An 18,940-nucleotide genomic window follows, 5' to 3' on the forward strand; every position below is an offset into this window, starting at 1 on the left:
ACACGCACACACAGACTTCACACACGTTCCGTCTGCACACATGATGTCATCTTTGTAATGCCCTGAGTGATGAGGGGAGGCTGGCTGAGAGAGTGAGCGCAGCCTGAAGGAATGTTCTCCACCAAACGCTGATGTGTGCTGTAATGCAAATCATTCTGCCAACATGAATATTGAGCACAGGAATGTTGAGACTCCTGAACTTGGTGAAACAATGCGTTGCTTGTAGCTGACAGCCCACACAGTGGAACAAAACCTCTCGTTTTCTCCCCTGTCACCAACATTCATTATTCCCGCCTCCCCTCAGAGTCTGATGGGAACATCGCTTCACCAATTCATCCAGTGACGTGTCTTTCCTACCCAGCAAGAGCAAAGATCTTACAATGTTTTTTAAATGCAGCACCTTCAAGGCTAACAACTTCAGAACAAAAGATGTTCTCTGGATATGGGCGTCGCTAGCTGGGCCAGCATTTATTGCCCATCCCTAATTCCCTTTGAGAAGGTGGTGATGAGCCGCCTTCTGGAAACCCCGTGGTGTAGGTACACCCACAGTGCTGTTAGTGAGGGAGTTCCAGGATCTTGGCCCAGTGACTGCGATGGGACTGGACGATCCTGTTGCCAGTCAATAGCAGGCCACCCCTGCAAAACACGCTGTGTGTGGGGGCGAGGAATCCTATAACTGAAGTACGTCAGTGGAAATGAGACAGTGTTGTGATTTTCCTGGCCCGCTGCGCTGCTCGAGTAGAGGGGGAGGTGGTGGGGATGGGGGTGGGGGAGGTGGGGGGTGGGGGGGGTGCTGGCTGACCGGGGAAGCCTGGGGGCAAGTGTTGTAAATAAAAATCAACCTTTTGCTTTCCCTTCCTCCTTGCAGAAGGGGAGCCGATAGAAGCCATTGCAAAGTTCGATTACAGCGGGCGCACAGCGCGGGAACTCTCCTTCAAAAAGGGTGCCAGTTTGCTGCTCTATCACAGAGCTTCCGAAGATTGGTGGGAGGGTCGACACAATGGAATAGACGGGCTTGTCCCACACCAGTACATCGTGGTCCAAGACACGTAAGTTTTCATTAAGCCCGTGGTAGACGTGTGACAGAGCTGCGTAACCCGGGGTTACACCACACAGAAAGACCGTTTTCTCCTCTCGCCTGGTGTTGGCTTTTTGCTAAAGCAATCCTTGTTTTCTCCCTCTGTCCCAGAATCTTCCTCCATTGGCAATATTACTCCAGGTTTGCTTTAACAGCTGTGATAGTGTCTGCTTCCAGCACTCCCTGAGGCAGAACATCACAGGCTCCAACAACCCTCGCTTTAAAAAGAAAACCTCGTGACTCCTGTCTGTGTCAATTTTAAAATAATGATCCATTGATATTGACTCCACAACCAATGGGGCACAGCCTTTCGCAGTTCACTCTGTCAAATCTCTTTGTGGATTTTAATAAATTGTCTCCCGATACCTGGTTAAAGTCCAACAGGTTTATTTGGTAGCATGAGCTTTTGGAACGTTACCCCTTCATCAGGTGAATAAAGGGGCAATGCTCCAAAAGCTCGTGCTACCAAATAAACCTGTTGGACTTTAACCTGGTGTTGTGAGACTGCTTACAGTGCCCACCCCAGTCCAACGCCGGCATCTTCACATCATGGTTTAATAAATGTCATGAAATTTTCAGTCAAATTTCCCTCCTCCACTGGAGACAGACCTCATATCTGAAATCCATCCTCAACTATCCGCCCTGGCATCATCCCAGCGAATCTGTACTCAGTTGTTTCTGAAACCGGGAGTCCAGAGCTGCGTCTGTCGCTCTAACTGGAGCCTAACCATTGCTGTGAATAAATTAATCAGCAGTTTTCACCCTTGTGCTCTGTGCCCCAATTCACAAAACCCGGATGCTGGATATTTATACAGAATTCTGTCCTTGAAACCCCGGGACCTCTCTGTTCATCCAAACTGTCCAGCCTCTTTCCAATGAGTGCACGTTCCCGTTCCCGTCCTGGCCTCCTGCAGTATTTCGCCATCTATGCACCTGCATTAATTTAATTGTATTTGCCTCCAGCCTGCCCAGTTCTCAAATCCCCCTCTCACCCTGTGGGATTTTCATATCTCCTTGCTGGTTGCCAGACTCTCCATTGTCTTCAAATTACAAAATGATTCGCCTTTCTAACAAACCTCTGTTTACGCTGAGTGCTAAATTGGATTCACAATTTACCATGGGGGGGGGGGGTTATGGAGTGAGTAACTAATGCCATCTTCGTCGTCTCATCCACCATTGCAGGAGTTAAACCAGTAGTGGATGGGTCTGTCACTGGGTAAGGAGTGTGGCAGAGTAAACCTGTGCGGGGAGGGGAGGGAGTGGAGGGAAGGTTCTGTCCTGTGGGAAAGCAGCTGATAGCCAGTCAATTGCCCAATTTTGTTTTTTTATCAGCTAGCCTTCACCAAAAGACCCAACCCAGGATTGTCTCCGTGTCTGCAAAGTTTTCCTCCCACATTCCAAAAGATGTGTTTGGTTAGTGGATTGGCCATACTAAATTGCCCTTGATGTCAGGGTGATCAGTGGAGATACGCGGTATTGTGGGGGTAGGGCCTGGGTGGGATTGTTGTCAGTGCAGACTCGATGGGCCGAATGGCCTCCTTCTGCTCTGTAGGATTCTATGACTCTACCGCAATCTCTAACCCAGACACTAGCAGCAATTGTTAGAAATATCACTGTTATTTTTATACTTTAAACAGTTTTAAATTGATGTGTTTGTTATGTGTAGGTGACGTTTATACTTATTTCTTTCTCGCTATCTCTTCCATATCCCCCTACCCCAACCATCCATCCTCTCCCCTTATCTTAAATATCCAACCTTCACTTTCCTTTTCCTCATTCCTCCCCTCCTCCCCCTCCCCCTTAATTCCCCCCATCCTCTTCTTTCCCATTCTCCCCCCCCCCCATCTCTCTCCCTCGCTCTCCCACTCAGCGATGATACATTCTCTGACAGGCTCAGCCCAAAAGATGACGTTGAACCGAGCAGCGCGCCCCCCCTGGTGGAACAGCCGGTGTCCAAGAGCAATGTCAGTTCGCCAACGGGACACGTTGCTGACATCTACCTAGCAAACCTGAACAGGTCAGTCACTGTCTGAAAATACAAACACACAGGTCGGAATTTTACCATCCAGCCTGCCACGGGAATCAGAGCAGGCGAGAGGTGGATCGTGGGAAGGTTCGTTTATCTCGGGCGGAATTTTACTGTTTTGGGATGAGCTGGGCCATGGTGTGACTGATAACTGTCTGACCTGGGCCAGCGATAACACTGACCCTGACAGAGAGAGAGGCTCCAATGGTTTGGAATTCTGTCCAACTACAGTGAGACTAGCAGGTTGCCACTGTGGGGCGGTACAATGGTTAGCACGGCTGCCTCACAGTGCCACGGACCCAGGTTCGATTCTGGCTTGGATCACTGTCTGTGCGCAGTTTGCCCCGTGTCTGTGTGGGTTTCCTCCGGGTGCTCCGGTTTCCTCTCGCAGTCTGAAAGATGTGCTGGTTAGGGTGCATTGACCTGAACAGACGCCGGAGTGTGGTGACTGGGGGAATTTCATAGTAACTTCATTGCAGTGTTAATGTAAGCCTTACTTGTGACTAATAAAGTTTACTGTAGGTCATAGGGCTGACTCTCAAAGTGCTGTTGAAGGCTGTATACAGAGAGGGTTTTGTTTGGAGAATGATTTTGTGCTGTTAGTGTTCTGGGGGTTGGTACTGTTCCAATTGTAGATTTGACAGGGTATTGGGTAAATCGAGGAAAGAGACAACAATTTCAGGGCAATGGGGAGTGGAGTGAACAGAGTTGCTCTTTGAAAGAGCAAGCACCGACATACTGGGCTGAATGGCCTCCTCTTTTCTGCTCTGTGTTATTAAGCTGCTTCTCTTGTATCGTTGACCCAGGCAGAAGAAGAAGTCTGAATCCGGGAGTATTAGGCGCTCGTTCCGATCCGGTGAAGGACACGGTGTGGCTGGACACGGACTGCTATCGTCGCCTGCAGACGCTGCCCCGCAAGCCTCGGTCAGTCCCCGGAGTTCTCCTCAGGCAACCCAAAACAGCAGCAAGGAAACAGCAGACAAGCGGCAAACGGTGGCCCACAGCAGCCTGAACTCGGTTACCCGCCGGCCGTCAGCTAACCGAGCCGAGAGTCCTCAGGTCCGGAAGGCGATGGCTGCAGGCAGATCCAGGAGTTTCAGTAACCACAAACCACTGGACCCGGAGTCTATCGCACAGGTACAGCACTATCCCTTCACCCTCTCCCATCGAACTGCACAGGTTAGCTATTAACACAGGTACCAGAGGCTGGGATGTATCTCTTCTGCCTCTCTTGGTTGAATATCTTGCTCAGACTCAAGTCTCAACTCTCACATAAGGAACAATAACTTGCTGATGTTTTTGGGGACTGATCGTACTCTGAGCTTTACTGGGGATAACAACCTTTATCCTGTTCCGAGAAGATAGGAACAGGAGCGGTCTGTTCAGCCTGTCGATAGAATAGACATGACTCCGTTACGGATATGTTGCCTATTCACGCTGGAGTTTGACAGTTCCAGAACTCTGCGCGTGCGCAGTAGCCCTGATCTGCCAGTCTCTCCGTTCGCTGCCAACTCAAATCACTGGCCGGCCTGGAACACCCTCCCCCCACAACCACCGCTGGCCCCCACCCCACCCAGCCCTGCCCCCCCCCCCCCCCCCCACTCCCACCAATCACCCCTAGACCCCACCCCCAATAGACCCCGCCTCCTTTTCACTCCCTTCCTGCCGGTTTCCCACAAAATGACCGACACGTGATGCTCCAGACCGGACCCGCGATGGGCAGATCGGCCCCAGGATTCCCAGACGGGACTCTTGGTTCCACGGCTGGAGTGTGTCTGGAGCAGCACTGAATTCCCAGACTCGGCCAAGCCTGTGGAGCTGAGACCGGGTCCGACTCATTTCAACAATTCAATTTTGTGGAATCCAACTCCTCATTTCAAATTTTCCAAATGTTTTGAGCTGTCCTGTTTGAACAGCTTTATGCTAATTTATAGACCCATAGAATCCCTACACTGCAGAAGGAGGCCATTCAGCCCATCGAGTCTGCACCAACTTACCCAAGCCTGATCCCTGTAACCACATGTATTTACCCCACTAATCTACACATCTTGGGACACTGAGGGGCGGTTTAGCACGGCCAATCCACTCAATCTGCACATCTTTGGGCTGCGGGAGGAAACTGGAGCACCCGGAGAAAACCCACGCTGACACGGGGAGAATGTGCAAGCTCCACACAGACACCCGAGGCTGAAATGCCAGGTCCCTGGCAGTGTGAGGCAGCAGTGCTAACTAACCAGTGTGCTGCCGTGCTGCCCTAAAGTTATACTTACACAAATTAAAAATCAAAATTATATTTTTACAAATAATTTGCAGCACAGGAACGGGCTGTTTCTCCCGCGCCTCACAAACCTCTCTCCCCCGCAGTGCTCTGTTTGCAGTCTGACAGTCTTGTTAACTCGTCCTGCTACTTGTAACGATTTGTGACTCCATACCCCTAGATCCACCTCTGCCGTACCCTATCCTAGTCCGGGGATACAGCCTCCTCAATGCTTCTCCCAAAATTCAGCAAGCATTACAATGACAGGAAGGACCCAAACTTTGCAGATTGGTGTCTCTCGGCGCTTTGTCATGTGAGAGAGAGAGAGAGAGAGAGGCGAGGAGAGAAGCTCTGGTTATTGATGTGTCGTCACCACAGGAACATAATCCTGAGGATAGCGTTCCTGCCTGGACGCTTTGCATAACCATTGAGTGATTTATAATGAGGGTGGGGGGGGGGGGGGGGTACGTGGAGCATGAGGAGTAGGGAGTGGGGGGGGCAGGGGGGAGAATGAGGAGTGGGGGGAGGCAGGGGGAGCATGAGGAGTGGGGGGAGGCAGGGGGAGCATGAGGAGTGGGGGGAGGCAGGGGGAGCATGAGGAGTGGGGGGAGGCAGGGGGAGCACGAGGAGTGGGGGGGGCAGGGGGGAGGATGGGGAGTGGCGGGGGCAGGGGGGAGCACGAGGAGTGGGGGGGGCAGGGGGGAGGATGGGGAGTGGCGGGGGCAGGGGGGAGGATGAGGAGTGGGGGGGGCAGGGGGGAGGATGAGGAGTTGGGGGGGCAGGGGGGAGGATGGGGGGTGGGGGGGGCAGGGGGGAGGATGGGGGGTGGGGGGGGCAGGGGGGAGGATGGGGGGTGGGGGGGGCAGGGGGGAGGGTGGGGGGGGCAGGGGGGAGGATGGGGAGTGGGGGGGCAGGGGGGAGGATGGGGGGGGCAGGGGGGAGGATGGGGGGTGGGGGGGGCAGGGGGGAGGGTGGGGGGGGCAGGGGGGAGGATGGGGAGTGGGGGGGCGGGGGGGAGGATGCCGGTAGGGAGACATTTGCAGCTTGTTCCATGGGACTGTCAGTTTTGACATCCTGTCAGTGTTCTTGGTGTGCACACTTCCTGTGGGACAGGGGGAATGTGGAACTGGGTTTCAGGGAAATCTGTGCGCGATGCTGTGTCTGTTGATGGAGTTTTTTGATTTCCGACTTTGTGAACAGCTGAACGCAGTGAGATTTGACCAGGAACGCTGGGAGCTTAACTCTAATCGCTGGTTTCTAGAAATCTGTGTGTTGCTAAGGGCACCACAGAACATTGTAATGTTATTCTCCGTCACCTCAAACCCTCAGCAAGCTCTTTACAAATTACAATCATTTATTGTTTATTTTCCCACTTCCAACAAAGCGTTTCCAAACGCTGACGGTTACTGCGCTGAGTCACAAGGCGCTGTTTTCCTTGTTGATTACTTGCATCTTTACCCCCCCCACCCCCACCTCCACCCCCACCCCCAGCAGCCTCCGGGCTCCCCGATCATTCTGTAACTCAGAACACAAATAGAAAACCAGGACCAGGTCTCCCACTGTGTGGGCCTGAAAGAGAGGAGCGGGTCAGCAAAACATGTGTAACTGAGGAATAAAAACGCAGTACTGTGCTGTGTATAACTGGGATGCATAAACACAGCACTGTGCTGTGTACAACTGAGATGCACAAATACTATACAGTGCTGCGTACAACTGGGATGTGTAAACACAACACTGTCCTGTGTATAACTGGGATGTATAATCACAGCACAGTGCTGCGTATAACTGGGATGCATAAATACTGCACTGTGCTGTGTACAACTTGGATGCATAAACACTGCACTGTGCTGTGTACAACTGAGATGCACAAATACTATACAGTGCTGCATACAACTGGGATGTGTAAACACAACACTGTCCTGTGTATAACTGGGATGTATAATCACAGCACTGTGCTGTGTACAACTTGGATGCATAAACACTGCACTGTGCTGTGTACAACTGAGATGCACAAATACTATACAGTGCTGCATACAACTGGGATGTGTAAACACAGCACTGTCCTGTGTATAACTGGGATGTGTAAATCTGGACACTGAAAAGAGCAAAAAGAGTGATTCTAAGTGTTAGGAGAGTGACATGGTTTAGTTTATACAATCCCTTTCACACCCTCCGCATGTTCCAAACTGGTTCATTCTCAGTGTAGGCACTGTCAGCTGGCAAAGCAAGATCCCACTGAAGTGAATTGAATGACCAGTTAGATTCCTGAGGGAGCGGCCTTTGTTGTATTAAACAGTTTGGAAAAGGTAACCCTGAATATTGCTGTAAAGTAAAGCAGCATCATAAATGAGAAATGAAATCCGAGCCCAGCTGTTCACACACACGGGAGAGATATCTGGGTTGGGTTGGAGTTCCAGATGTTATTAGGATGCTGGGTAGGTTTGCTGTTCCTCACTGGTCTTTGGGGTTTTCAGTGGGAAAGCCTCACCTTTTGCTTTGGTATTTCCTAACATTCCGGATCATTTTGTTTTCTAGGATATTGAGGCAACGATGAACTCAGCCCTTAATGAGCTACGTGAACTGGAGCGTCAGAGTACAGTGAAACACGCTCCTGATGTAGTGTTGGACACTCTGGAACCGATGAAGGCGTCTCCCTCGGTGGGTCCCACGTCCGAACCATCCAGCCCCCTCCATTCCCGCATTCTGAAGGACTCGGAGTCCTCCCTTCAGAGGAGTGCCAGCTCATCGGGTGACATGCCGTGCACCTTCAGACCGGTGAAGTCTGTGAAGATAGCCGCCCAGGTGAAACCTCCGGCGCTGAGGCCCAAACCAGTGGTTTTTCCAAAGACCAATCCGACTGCCCCCAGCCTCGGGTCCCCCACCACGCAGCAACCAACAGACAAGTCTTGCACCGTGTGAGGCCCTGCACGTGGGCCCCGGGATGTCTGAATGAGTGCTCTTTGATTGTTTAGAAATGGGGAGAGGGGAACCAAAATGTCACCATCGATCAATGTTGAGCTCGAGAACAATCTTGCTTTGTTAGTCGGCTTTTGGTCCTGTTCTCCGCCCAATCAGTCCTGATTCCTGAAGGACTTTAGATCTTCTTTCCACGCTGCTCGATGCATTAGACCAACAGAGCCCAGTCCAGCTGCCGTGTAATATTTCAGTCTATGCAGTGAACCCGGGAAGATATCTACTGCAGACTTCACTCAGTCCTCGCAAGCCAAATAAACCTGCGCAGCGGTGTTTGTTCCATCAGTCTTCCCAATTTTCCAAATCCGTTGCTTCCCAGATCTTTGCCCGCATCCCCACTGGAGTCGTCGTTTGTTCTGTGCCATCCGCGTTTGGTCAATGGTGGAAAAACAAAACAGCGATGGAATAATTTGTTGCGTTGAGAGCAAAAATTGGAATATTATTGTTTCTCTTAAATCCTCCTGACTGTTACGGCAACGCGGGTATTTTGGGGCCTTTGCCTTGGATCTGAGACTCGCCACCAAAAAGTCATATCCATTGATGCGGGATATGCAAGAAAAATGTCAGCTCTTTTTAAAAAAAAATGTAATCCAAGACTCGCTACGTCTCCTTATTTTTTAATTTTATTTTTGAAAGCTGAGTACATTTGTAGTACTAAACTTAAAACAAGGCCTCCCCATTTGTGTGTCATGGGATTGAGGCCTAGTCAAAGGCTTCAGAGTTTAGCACAAAGAAAAAAAATACAATTGCTGCAATTAATTTTTAATTTTTTAATGGACTTTTATTGTGAACAGTTCAGTGTAAATGGTGAATTATATTTTGACAGATTCATGGTATTGAAAACTGGAAACGTTTTTGTAGGTTAGCTGAGAAAAAATAATATTTTTAGGGGATAGACACTTAGACAACCTCTAATGTTGTACTGTGAAAATTCCACAGCACAATCAACAAACTGGTTTTTCTAATTGAATCTCTCATTCATTTATTTGTGATCTTACTGTTTAAATTAATTTTGATTCTCAATGATTCCTTTTATTTTGTCATTGAAATGTTCCTGTTTAAGATATATCTGTGCTCAGTGATTTCCTAAAGTCTGAGAGAGAGTGACGTGTTCTCTTTAGTGTCTGAATGTGAAGGATCATTCAAACCATCATGATTACTGAGAGAGTCAGACGTGACCCAGTGTTAAATTGATTGAAACAGTCCAGGAGCCGCTCTCCCCCCACGTCTGTGTTGAGTTGTCTGAGGCCAGGAGCTGTGATAGAGCCTCAGCGCTTCGGGGCGAGGGAAGAGAAATAAGACAAGCCTTAACGCACTCTTATTTCCGAGAGTTCCTCCCCACGGGATGTTTAGCTTTGTTACCTGGAATGAGTGCGGGCTTGGGGCTGTCCCGTGACAGGAAGGTATTGGAACGCTCACTGTCCAAACAGAGGATCCGTGGAATTCATTCGGCAGACACGGCCTGGGATGAGTTGCTGCCTGCACAGACCAGCTGAACCGAGTGTTTTCCTGTCTCCAGCTCCTTCTGTACATTACCACCTCCTCATTCACTCACATCAGTATCCCAACTGCAGTTGGCAGCAATTCTCCCTCGCTCTAAGTTATGGAACCTCCTGCAGCTGAAACCTCCCCCCAATATCGCTGCAGCTTCTCTGCCTCAAACAGTGTTTAATGAGTGTCCGAGAGCAATCTTAGGAAGTGTCTCCCTTCCCCGCCATCCACCCAATAAAAAAAAGTTACAATATATAAAATAATCCCATTCCCCAACCAATACGATCGTTCATTTTAACCGCTTACTGATGGACCAATAGCTGAGGTGCTAAAATCACAGCTTTGACCAATCAAAGCTAAACATTGGAGTTAACCAACCAAAAATGCCCTGGGTGTGTGTGGAGGGGGGGGTGGAAGGAATGACCCACAATACATACCTGTGACAGGTATGCCCTCCTGGCGACAGGTGCCTGCTCCCCTGCCCTGCAATGGGTACTCCTGACCTGTGACAGGTACCCCCCTCTCCTGAACTGTGACTGGTGCCCCCCTCTGCAGAGCAGTGAGTACGCTTAAACCCTGATTGGAACTGATTGTACGGGGTGCTGACTCCCCGAGGGAGAGGGAAGTAGATGCTGATGGGGTGGGCTGGGATTGCCAGTGGCCTGGGCACCCAGAGCGGGCAGACACTGAGGGCAGTCATTGGCGGGGCAATGGGAGGGAAATAGGGCCAATTGTGTACTATTCTGACCCACTGTCAATCCACCCTCGATCAACTACCCTGGGGGGATGTGGAGGGGTTGGGGGTGGGGGTCATGGTTCAGTGGGGGTCATGTGGCCCAGGTGAAATTGGCTTTGGGATTGGGCTCCCTCCAACCAGGAGCATTCACAGAGAGGGGTTACTGAGGGGGAGCTGGCAGGATAAGCAACCAGGCAGTTTGAACCATCGATATATACAGTCCACCCAACAAATAACCAGCCCGTCCACATGGTACTGAACCCACAAGCTAGGAAGGTGGCCAGATTTGAACCCTGGTTACAGAGTTAGGTCATCTCAACCAGGAGACTGAGGGACACTGCTGTTAATCTCAGTTCCTTGTACCAGTCAGGCTGATCCAGGTGCTGATCGCTCCTATTGGGTAATGTGGAGGTGAAATGTGATGCTTCCTGCGGTGGAACAGCCTGTAGACACGCACACAAAGAACAACGTTGGATGAGATCCAGGATTGGTCATCGTCCTATAGCCCTGCAGCTCTCGGGAGGAGCATGGTGTCTGTATGAAGCAGTGTGCTGCTGTTATTCATTGTCAGGAGTCTGGCTCACTGTGGCGACGGAGTTAATACCTACAGTATTTATGTGTTCGAGCCAATGCATAAATAAGACTGTAATAATGAATTGTACAGAGTATTTGTGTATATGTAACTACACAGTAACTGTAAGGTACAGCATTTCCTGGTACAGTATTGTGCAGAATATTAGATGTTAGTCTGAAAACAATAAATCTCATACTAGTCTCCACCTCGAATGACAATGAATTATTCTTGGAGGTTGCTGTGTGCAAATTGACTCCTGTGTTTTCTAGATTACAAAATTGGCTACACTTCAGTTGGCGTTCTGAACCATTTGCTTGTCCTCAGGTTCTGAGTTTTGCAATGGAAATACCAATCCATCTGAAAATAACAAGTGATTCTCACTGTCTGTCCTCTCTACCTGACCTGTGTCACCAACAGGGACCCTTCAGCCAGAGAATCAGGGAGGGGGAAAGGCTGCTTTTGTTAAAATGAAGGGAAACGCACGTGTGAGTTGGATTTATTTTGAGGTGAAAGTTCAGTTGCAAAATTGGGCCTCAAATTTCCAAACCTTTTATTCTGTTCTGCGTCTGAGTGAGCGATAGATAATACCTTAAAAATTCAACTAACTTAAACCTTTTCTTTAGAATATCTTTACTGGAACCTCGAATGAGACCTCCTTCATTCAACCTCACCGAAACAGAGAGAGCATCAAGCTGGATACAACGGGAGCTGTCTATTGAATCTTGGGATGTCTGTGACAAAAGAGGCGCAGTAAGAAATCTCTCACCACCAGGTTACAGTCCAACAGGTTTATTTGGTAGCACAAGCCACTAGCTTTCGGAGCTCTGGCCCTTCATTAGGTCCTCACCTGATAAAGGGGCAGTGCTCCAAAAACTTGTGGTTTGTGCTACGAAATAAACCTGTTGGACTTTAACCTGGTGTTGAGAGATTTCTTACTGTGCTTATCCCAGTCCAACACCGGCATCTCCACATCAAGAGAGGCCCAACATTGCTAAGCTAACCTTAGTTACCGTGAGGGGGTTGTGGTCTTTGATCAGTTACCATTCCGCGAGTCCCTTCCACCCTTGGATGCCTCGCTGAGTGTCCATCCTGGTTACGAGTGAAGGTTGGGTGTACTGCTGTCTACTGTCATTGAGGTGAGTGAGTCCAGCATCATACTGAGAGTGGACCAGTTCCCAGTGAGCAGGGGCTGGAGGTGGAACTGTATCCTGACATAATTCCACACACACATTTGGGAATGTCTCAATAGAGTCACAACTGGGTTAGGGAAATATTCGTGTGCAGATCCCGGGGATTGTAAGCAGGTGTTTCACTAACTCTGTCTGTGTGTCCCTGTGTGTGTGTGTGTGTGTGTGTCTGTCTGTCTGTCTGTCTGTCTGTGTGTCTGAAGTTCAGCACCACACCTGGCCTTTGAGAAAGCTGTCTGTCACAGAGACGCTCTTTGTGCTTTGCTTTGTCTGATGTTCGTGTTCCAGAAGTGAATGTGGGGTCTGCCTTTAATCAGCGGTAAATAGAGGCTGCTGTGGGGACTGTGAGAAAGAGTGAAGCACAGAGATCTCAGCTTTTAGTGACCTGTTGGTGACAGATAGACGTCAGGGGCTGGGAGAAGATCAGTCGGGAAACCGTTTGATAGAAATGATATTTTAGAAACAGATGGTTGAGGATAGACATGGCATCGTACACTTAGTGCGAGAGTTGTCTTTCTTCCAAAGGCAACTTCTTCTGTTTCCATTTTAAGTCAGCAAGTGACTGCTTGACAAAAAACACAATTTGTATAACACCACATGTGTAAAAGGAATGTTCCTGAACATTAATGAGTGAGAAAAATAACTGAGTTCTTTGAGAAGGAGTGATATTTGAGCAGCTTTTGAAACCAAACATGAAGATGTTATAGAGTCAGAGGTTTACAGCATGGAAACAGGCCCTTCAGCCCAACTTGTCCATGCTGCCCTTTTTTAAAACCACTAAACTAATCCCAATTGCCTGCATTTGGCCCATATCCCTCTATACCCATCATACCCATGTAACTATCTAAATGCTTTTTAAAAGATAAAATTGTACCTCCCTCAACTACTACCTCTGGCAGCTTGTTCCACACATTCGCCACTCTGAAAAAAATTCCCCTCTGAACCCTTCTGTATCTCTCACCTTAAACCTATATTCTCTAGTTTTAGACTCTCCTACCTTTGGGAAAAGATATTGACTATCTAGCGGATCTACACCCATCATTATTTTATAGACTTCTATAAGATCACCCCTCAGTCTCCCACACTCCAGAGAAAAATGTCCCAGTCTGTCCAGCCTCTCCCTGTAACTCCAGGAGAATGGTTTTGAAATAGAGTTGTGGGGGGTGGGGCGGGAGTGTGGTAGGGAGTGTGACACTTGGGCAGAAATGGGGAAATCAGCCTCACATGAAGCAACAGCAATTTGCACCTGAGGGTGGCAGAGGAGGAGGAATGAAGGTACAATGTTGTGGGGGATTGTGGGGTACAGGGAGAATGTGGGACTGTGGGGAACAGGGAGAATGTGGGGTACAGGGGGATGTGAGATTGTAGGGTACAAGGGGAATATGGGATTGAGGGGTACAGGGAGAACATGAGATTGGGATTGTGGGGTTGTGGGGGATGGAGGTTGTGGGGTACAGGGAGAATGCAGGGACAGAGATGGTGTGGGGGGCAGAGACTGTGGGAGTGGGGGCTATGGGGCACAGATACTGTGTCAGGATGTGGGGCATGGTGGAGTGGGGGGACAGTGACAGCGTTCTGGGAACTGCTCCACTGAATAATTTTATTGTTTCACAATTGAATTATTGCTGCTGCTAAAGGAAACATTTCCACCTGAAGGTCACTTTCTGAATTACACACATCCTGTATCTCTGCTGCCACAGCAGCCTGGGTGTAAAACCACTGTGAATCAGCAATGTACCTCTTCACATGAATGGTGAATATTTATTACAGGACAAGTTTCCTTATTTTTGTAAATTTTTATTGACATTCCAGCTCATCAAGAGAAATTATATTCAGTATAAAAGACAGAACAGAAATGGGCATATACTTAATCTCAGCATCAAACACTCCCAGGACAGGGACAGCACGGGGTTAGATACAGAGTAAAGCTCTCTCTACACTGTCCCCATCAAACACTCCCAGGACAGGTACAGCACGGGGTTAGATACAGAGTAAAGCTCTCTCTACACTGTCCCCATCAAACACTCCCAGGACAGGTACAGCACGGGGTTAGATACAGAGTAAAGCTCCCTCTACAGTGTCCCCATCAAACACTCCCAGGACAGGTACAGCACGGGGTTAGATACAGAGTAAAGCTCCCTCTACACTGTCCCCATCAAACACTCCCAGGACAGGTACAGCACGGGGTTAGATACAGAGTAAAGCTCCCTCTACAGTGTCCCCATCAAACACTCCCAGGACAGGTACAGCACGGGGTTAGATACAGAGTAAAGCTCCCTCTACACTGTCCCCATCAAACATTCCCAGGACAGATACAGCACAGGGTTAGATACAGAGTAAATCTCCCTCTACACTGTCCCCCCATCAAACACTCCCAGGACAGGTACAACACGGGGTTAGATACAGAGTAAATCTCCCTCTACACTGCCTGTTCAATGTGCCTCAGTCACATCTCTCCTCCTGCTCCATGAACAATGAGTTGGATTTTAAATCATCGCACTGTTTGAGGCATGGGGTTGCTCAGCCAATCATCCTTCCGCATGCACCCAAACTGTCCCAGAATTCAGTGGACACGTATCGAGTCTGATACCTTTGTGTATCCAATTGAAATAATGAATTAAAGGCCAACTAAGCTCGTTACCAAACCAATCGACCACATTTCTATGCTGTCCATGCCATAATGTGTGCACAGATGAGAGTGGGCAAGTTGAAAAGAGGCAGGAAGGGGGCACATCACTCAGAGTTGGTCAGGAGGTGAGTGGGGGGAGGTGCTCTGACTTCAGTGTGGCTTTTAAGGTGGTGGTGAGGGTGATCCCCTCACCAAAACCCTAAAAGCCAAGGACATGCCTGCCTGTGGCAGCCAGTCCCTTCCCTGCTGCCTGTCGGAATGAAATGAGGCGTTTTTCCATATTCCAGTCAGTTTCAGTGCCCTCTGGAAAGTGGATCGAGCTTCCTAAACCCCTCTGACTTTGTTCTTGTACAGTGACGTGATGGACCATCAGCTCATCCTCAGCTAATTCTGAATCCAGAGTCAAAATGCCAAGATTCTAATTTTATTTCACTTTAATAACTCTGGCAATTCACCAGCCTTTGTTTAACAGTATGGTTCACAGAATGTACAGCACATAAGGCCATTCAGTCCATCATGTGTATCAATGCTAGCTCTCCAACTGGAACTAGTTATGACAAAGTTCAGCCCATCACTCAAACCAGCCTCCCATCCATTGACTCTGTCTACACTTCCCGCTGCCTCAAAAGCAGCCAGCATAATTAAAGACCCCACACACCTCGGACATTCTCTCTTCCACCTTCTTCCTTCAGGAAAAGGATTCAAAAGTCTGAGGTCACATACCAACCAACTCAAGAACAGCTTCTTCCCTGCTGCTGTCAGACTTTTGAATGGAACTGCCTCACATTAAATTGATCTTTCTCTACACCTTAGCTATGACTGTAACACTACATTCTGCATTCTCTTGTTTCCTTCTCTATGTATGGTATGCTTTGTCTGTATAGCGCACAAGAAACAATACTTTTCATTGTATGTTAATATGTGACAATAATAAATCAAATCAAAAGAATTTAGCTCTGCCTTAAAAATATTCAAAGACTCTGCTTCCACTGCCTTTTGAGTTTGAAAGGTCCAGAGACTCTCCACCCTGAGAAAGAAAGAAATTCTCATCTCTGCCTTAAATGGGTGATCCCTATTCTGAGATTCTCTGACTAGAGGAACCTGCTCTCCACATTCACCCTGTCCATACCCCTCAGGATCTTAAATGTTTCAATCAAGTCACCTCTTATTCATTTAAAAAAATAAAGCAACAGGATCTTCAACATTCTCTTCAGTTGTAGAATCCAGCATCTCGTTTTCCAGTCCTGGTTCACTACTGCGCTGGAATAACAGTCACAGTGAGGATTGTCCAATCTTCCAGAGCCCAGGCAGTCAGGGTTAAACCAGCAAGTGAACTGGAGAGGAAAGGAATAACTTGTGTTTATATAATACCATTTACAAAGTCAGGGTGCCACAAAGAATTTAACAGCCAACAAAGTATTTTTGTAGTTTTGAGACAAGGAGTGGTGATATTATGGTCTCTTTCATGCTGTGCTGTCAGGGCTGGAATCCAACCAGCACCCCCCACAAACCCGTACCCCCCCACACCCCCCCCAGCCCCCACCGAGGAGATTGAAATTTCCCCAAAGCACTCAATACTTCAACATTCAGCAATTGGATTAAACTTTTCTGTAAGGAAACAATTTTGATGGGAATTCCACGCCCAAAACATCAACTTTTCTGTTCTCTCGGCAGATGTTGCCTGACCTGCTGCGTGTCTCCAGTAATTTTCTGTTTTTATTTCAAATTTCCCATCTTTGCTTTTGTGAAGTTGTGAAAGACAGGTCAAGGGTCAGAGCCAAACACAACAACACAGTGCAAGGTGGAACAGTGACATAGATAGCTTTGATCAGTTTACCCCTCTTTCTCTCTGCCTCTCTCTCTCTCTTACCTCACAATCTTATCCATCCTCCTATTTTTTGTCTTTCCCTCACTCACTTTTTTCTCCTGCCCTGTTTCTCAATCACACCTCGGCCGGAATTTTCCAGTCGTGCTCACTCCCAGGGTCGGAAAATCCTGCCCAAGGTCACGGAGCTTTGCACAGTCTATACCCCACTAACAATTCCCAAGGCGGGCGGGATGGGAAAGTTATGCTTTCTGTCTCTGCCTCTCTTTAACCCAGTTTCTCTCCTTCTTTAACTCACTTCTCTCTCAGCCTCCATCTCTCATTACCCATCTTTCTTTTTCTCCCTTTCCCTCTCTCTCTCTCTCTTGCCTCCCCTCGCCCCCACCCCTCTATTTCTCATTTTAATTTCCCATTAGTTCTCTCTTCCTTGTCCCTAACTCTTCCACTCTGTTGCTTCATCTGTCTTACATTGTCAGTATCTCATTTTCAATTTCAGTCTCCGTCTCATCGCAGCGCTGTCTCTTGTCTCATCCTCAGTTTCCCTCTATCTCACTCTCTCTTCTATCTCACTCTCTCATTTCTCAAACACTCTGTCACTCTCAGTCTCTCCTGCACAGTTAAAGTGAATTAAGGACTCATCTCAAGGGACCAAACTGGACAGAGCATTCCAGATATGGGTCAACAGGGGCCCAGTGCAGAGAGAGAATTTCACGTTTCAATGGCCTGACAATGAAATTTAAGCATGATATTTGCTTTCAGAACAGTCTTGTGAACACTGGTCATTTCTTTTCAATGACTTAACCCTCTGATCTTTCCCCAACACAGCAGGCAATTTCTAAAGAGGAGTTGCCATCACCCGGGTACCTCACACACACAGCAAGAGGGGAAGGTTTACAGGGAGGACAGAGTGAGGGTTAAAGTTAGTGGGGTGGGATTTCTTAAGATAAAAGCAAAGTAACATGGAGAGAGAATAGAGTCAACGTTTCATGTCTGGATGACCTTTTGTGACAGAGTCATACAGACTCAAAACATTGGTTCTTTTCTCTCTTCACAGATGGTGTCAGAACTGCTGCGATTTTCCAACATTTTCAAAGCAAAGTTTATTTATTAGTTACAAGTAAAGCTTACATTAACACTGCAATGAAGTTACTGTGAAATTCCCCTAGTCACCACACTCCGGCATCTGTTTGGAACAATGCATCTAACCAGCACGTCTTACGGACAGTGGGAGGAAACCGGAGTACCCAGAGGAAACCCATGCAGACACAGGGAGAACGTGCAGACTCCACACGGACAGTGACTCAAGCCAGGAATCGAACTCAGCTCCCTGGCGCTGTGAGGCAGCAATGCTAACCACTGTGCCACCGTGCTGTTTTTGTTGTGGATTTTTTTAAGGCCCTTCTTGAAACTGGTGACCACCAGTTGGATGTAGTGAGGCAGGCAGGTAGTCAGGAAAGCCCAAGAATGCATCTCACTCAAGAACTGTTTTTCTGTGTTGGAAACAGTGAGAGTGATGGTTCCTCTGGGGGAGTGCAGCCAGAGTCACATTCACAACACTGGCGGTGGCTCAGCTGCACAAAGTGGGGGAGGAGTAAGATTGGAAAAGCAAGAGCATGAAAAGATGCAACAGTGAAGTTAGGTGGTTCAGTGGTTGCAAACATGACTCCAGGATGGTGTGTCACCTCCCGGGTACCAGGGTTAAGGATGTCACTGAACAGATGCCGGGTAGTTTGAAGGGGGAGAGTGAACGGACAGAGTTCACGGTTCACATTGATACCAAAGACATAGTTAGAAAGAGGGATGAGGTCCTGCAACAAGGATTTTGGGAGCTAGGTAACAGACTGAAAAACAGGGGCTGAAAGGTTGTAAGCTCTGGATTACTCCCAGTGCCTGTGCAAGTCAGCATTGGAATAGAAGAGAGCAGACGAATGAGTGGCTGCAGAGATGGTGCAGGAGGGAGGTCTGTAATTTCCTGGATCACTGGGTCCTTTTCTGGGGGGTGGTGGGATCTGTACAAGTCAAACGGGTTGCACCTGAACCAGAACCAATAACCTTGCAGGGAGATTTGATAGTGCCATTGAAGGGAGGGGTTGGTTTAAACGTATTTGACAGAGGGATGGGACACGGAGGGAAGGTACAGGAGGGGGTGATGCACAGCGACATA

At 48.5% G+C, this 18,940-nt stretch overlaps 1 protein-coding gene across 1 annotated transcript in view; it reads left to right on the forward strand.

Moving 5' to 3' along the window:
* The window catches only part of srgap2 (SLIT-ROBO Rho GTPase activating protein 2), a 182,716-nt gene extending 171,375 nt beyond the window's left edge, over positions 1–11,341 (forward strand). Inside the window, exons 20-23 of the mRNA XM_080209671.1 lie at positions 869–1,049; positions 2,949–3,095; positions 3,911–4,241; positions 7,897–11,341. Coding sequence (XP_080065797.1) covers positions 869–1,049; positions 2,949–3,095; positions 3,911–4,241; positions 7,897–8,280 — 1,043 coding nt within the window. The 3' untranslated portion in view covers positions 8,281–11,341. The remainder of the gene's footprint in view (positions 1–868; positions 1,050–2,948; positions 3,096–3,910; positions 4,242–7,896) is intronic.
* The last annotated feature ends 7,599 nt before the right edge of the window (positions 11,342–18,940 follow it).

This window comes from Carcharhinus amblyrhynchos, chromosome 22 (genome assembly GCF_965287045.1).
Source record: "Carcharhinus amblyrhynchos chromosome 22, sCarAmb.v2.hapA, whole genome shotgun sequence".
In the NCBI taxonomy this organism is placed as follows: Eukaryota; Metazoa; Chordata; class Chondrichthyes; order Carcharhiniformes; family Carcharhinidae; genus Carcharhinus; species Carcharhinus amblyrhynchos.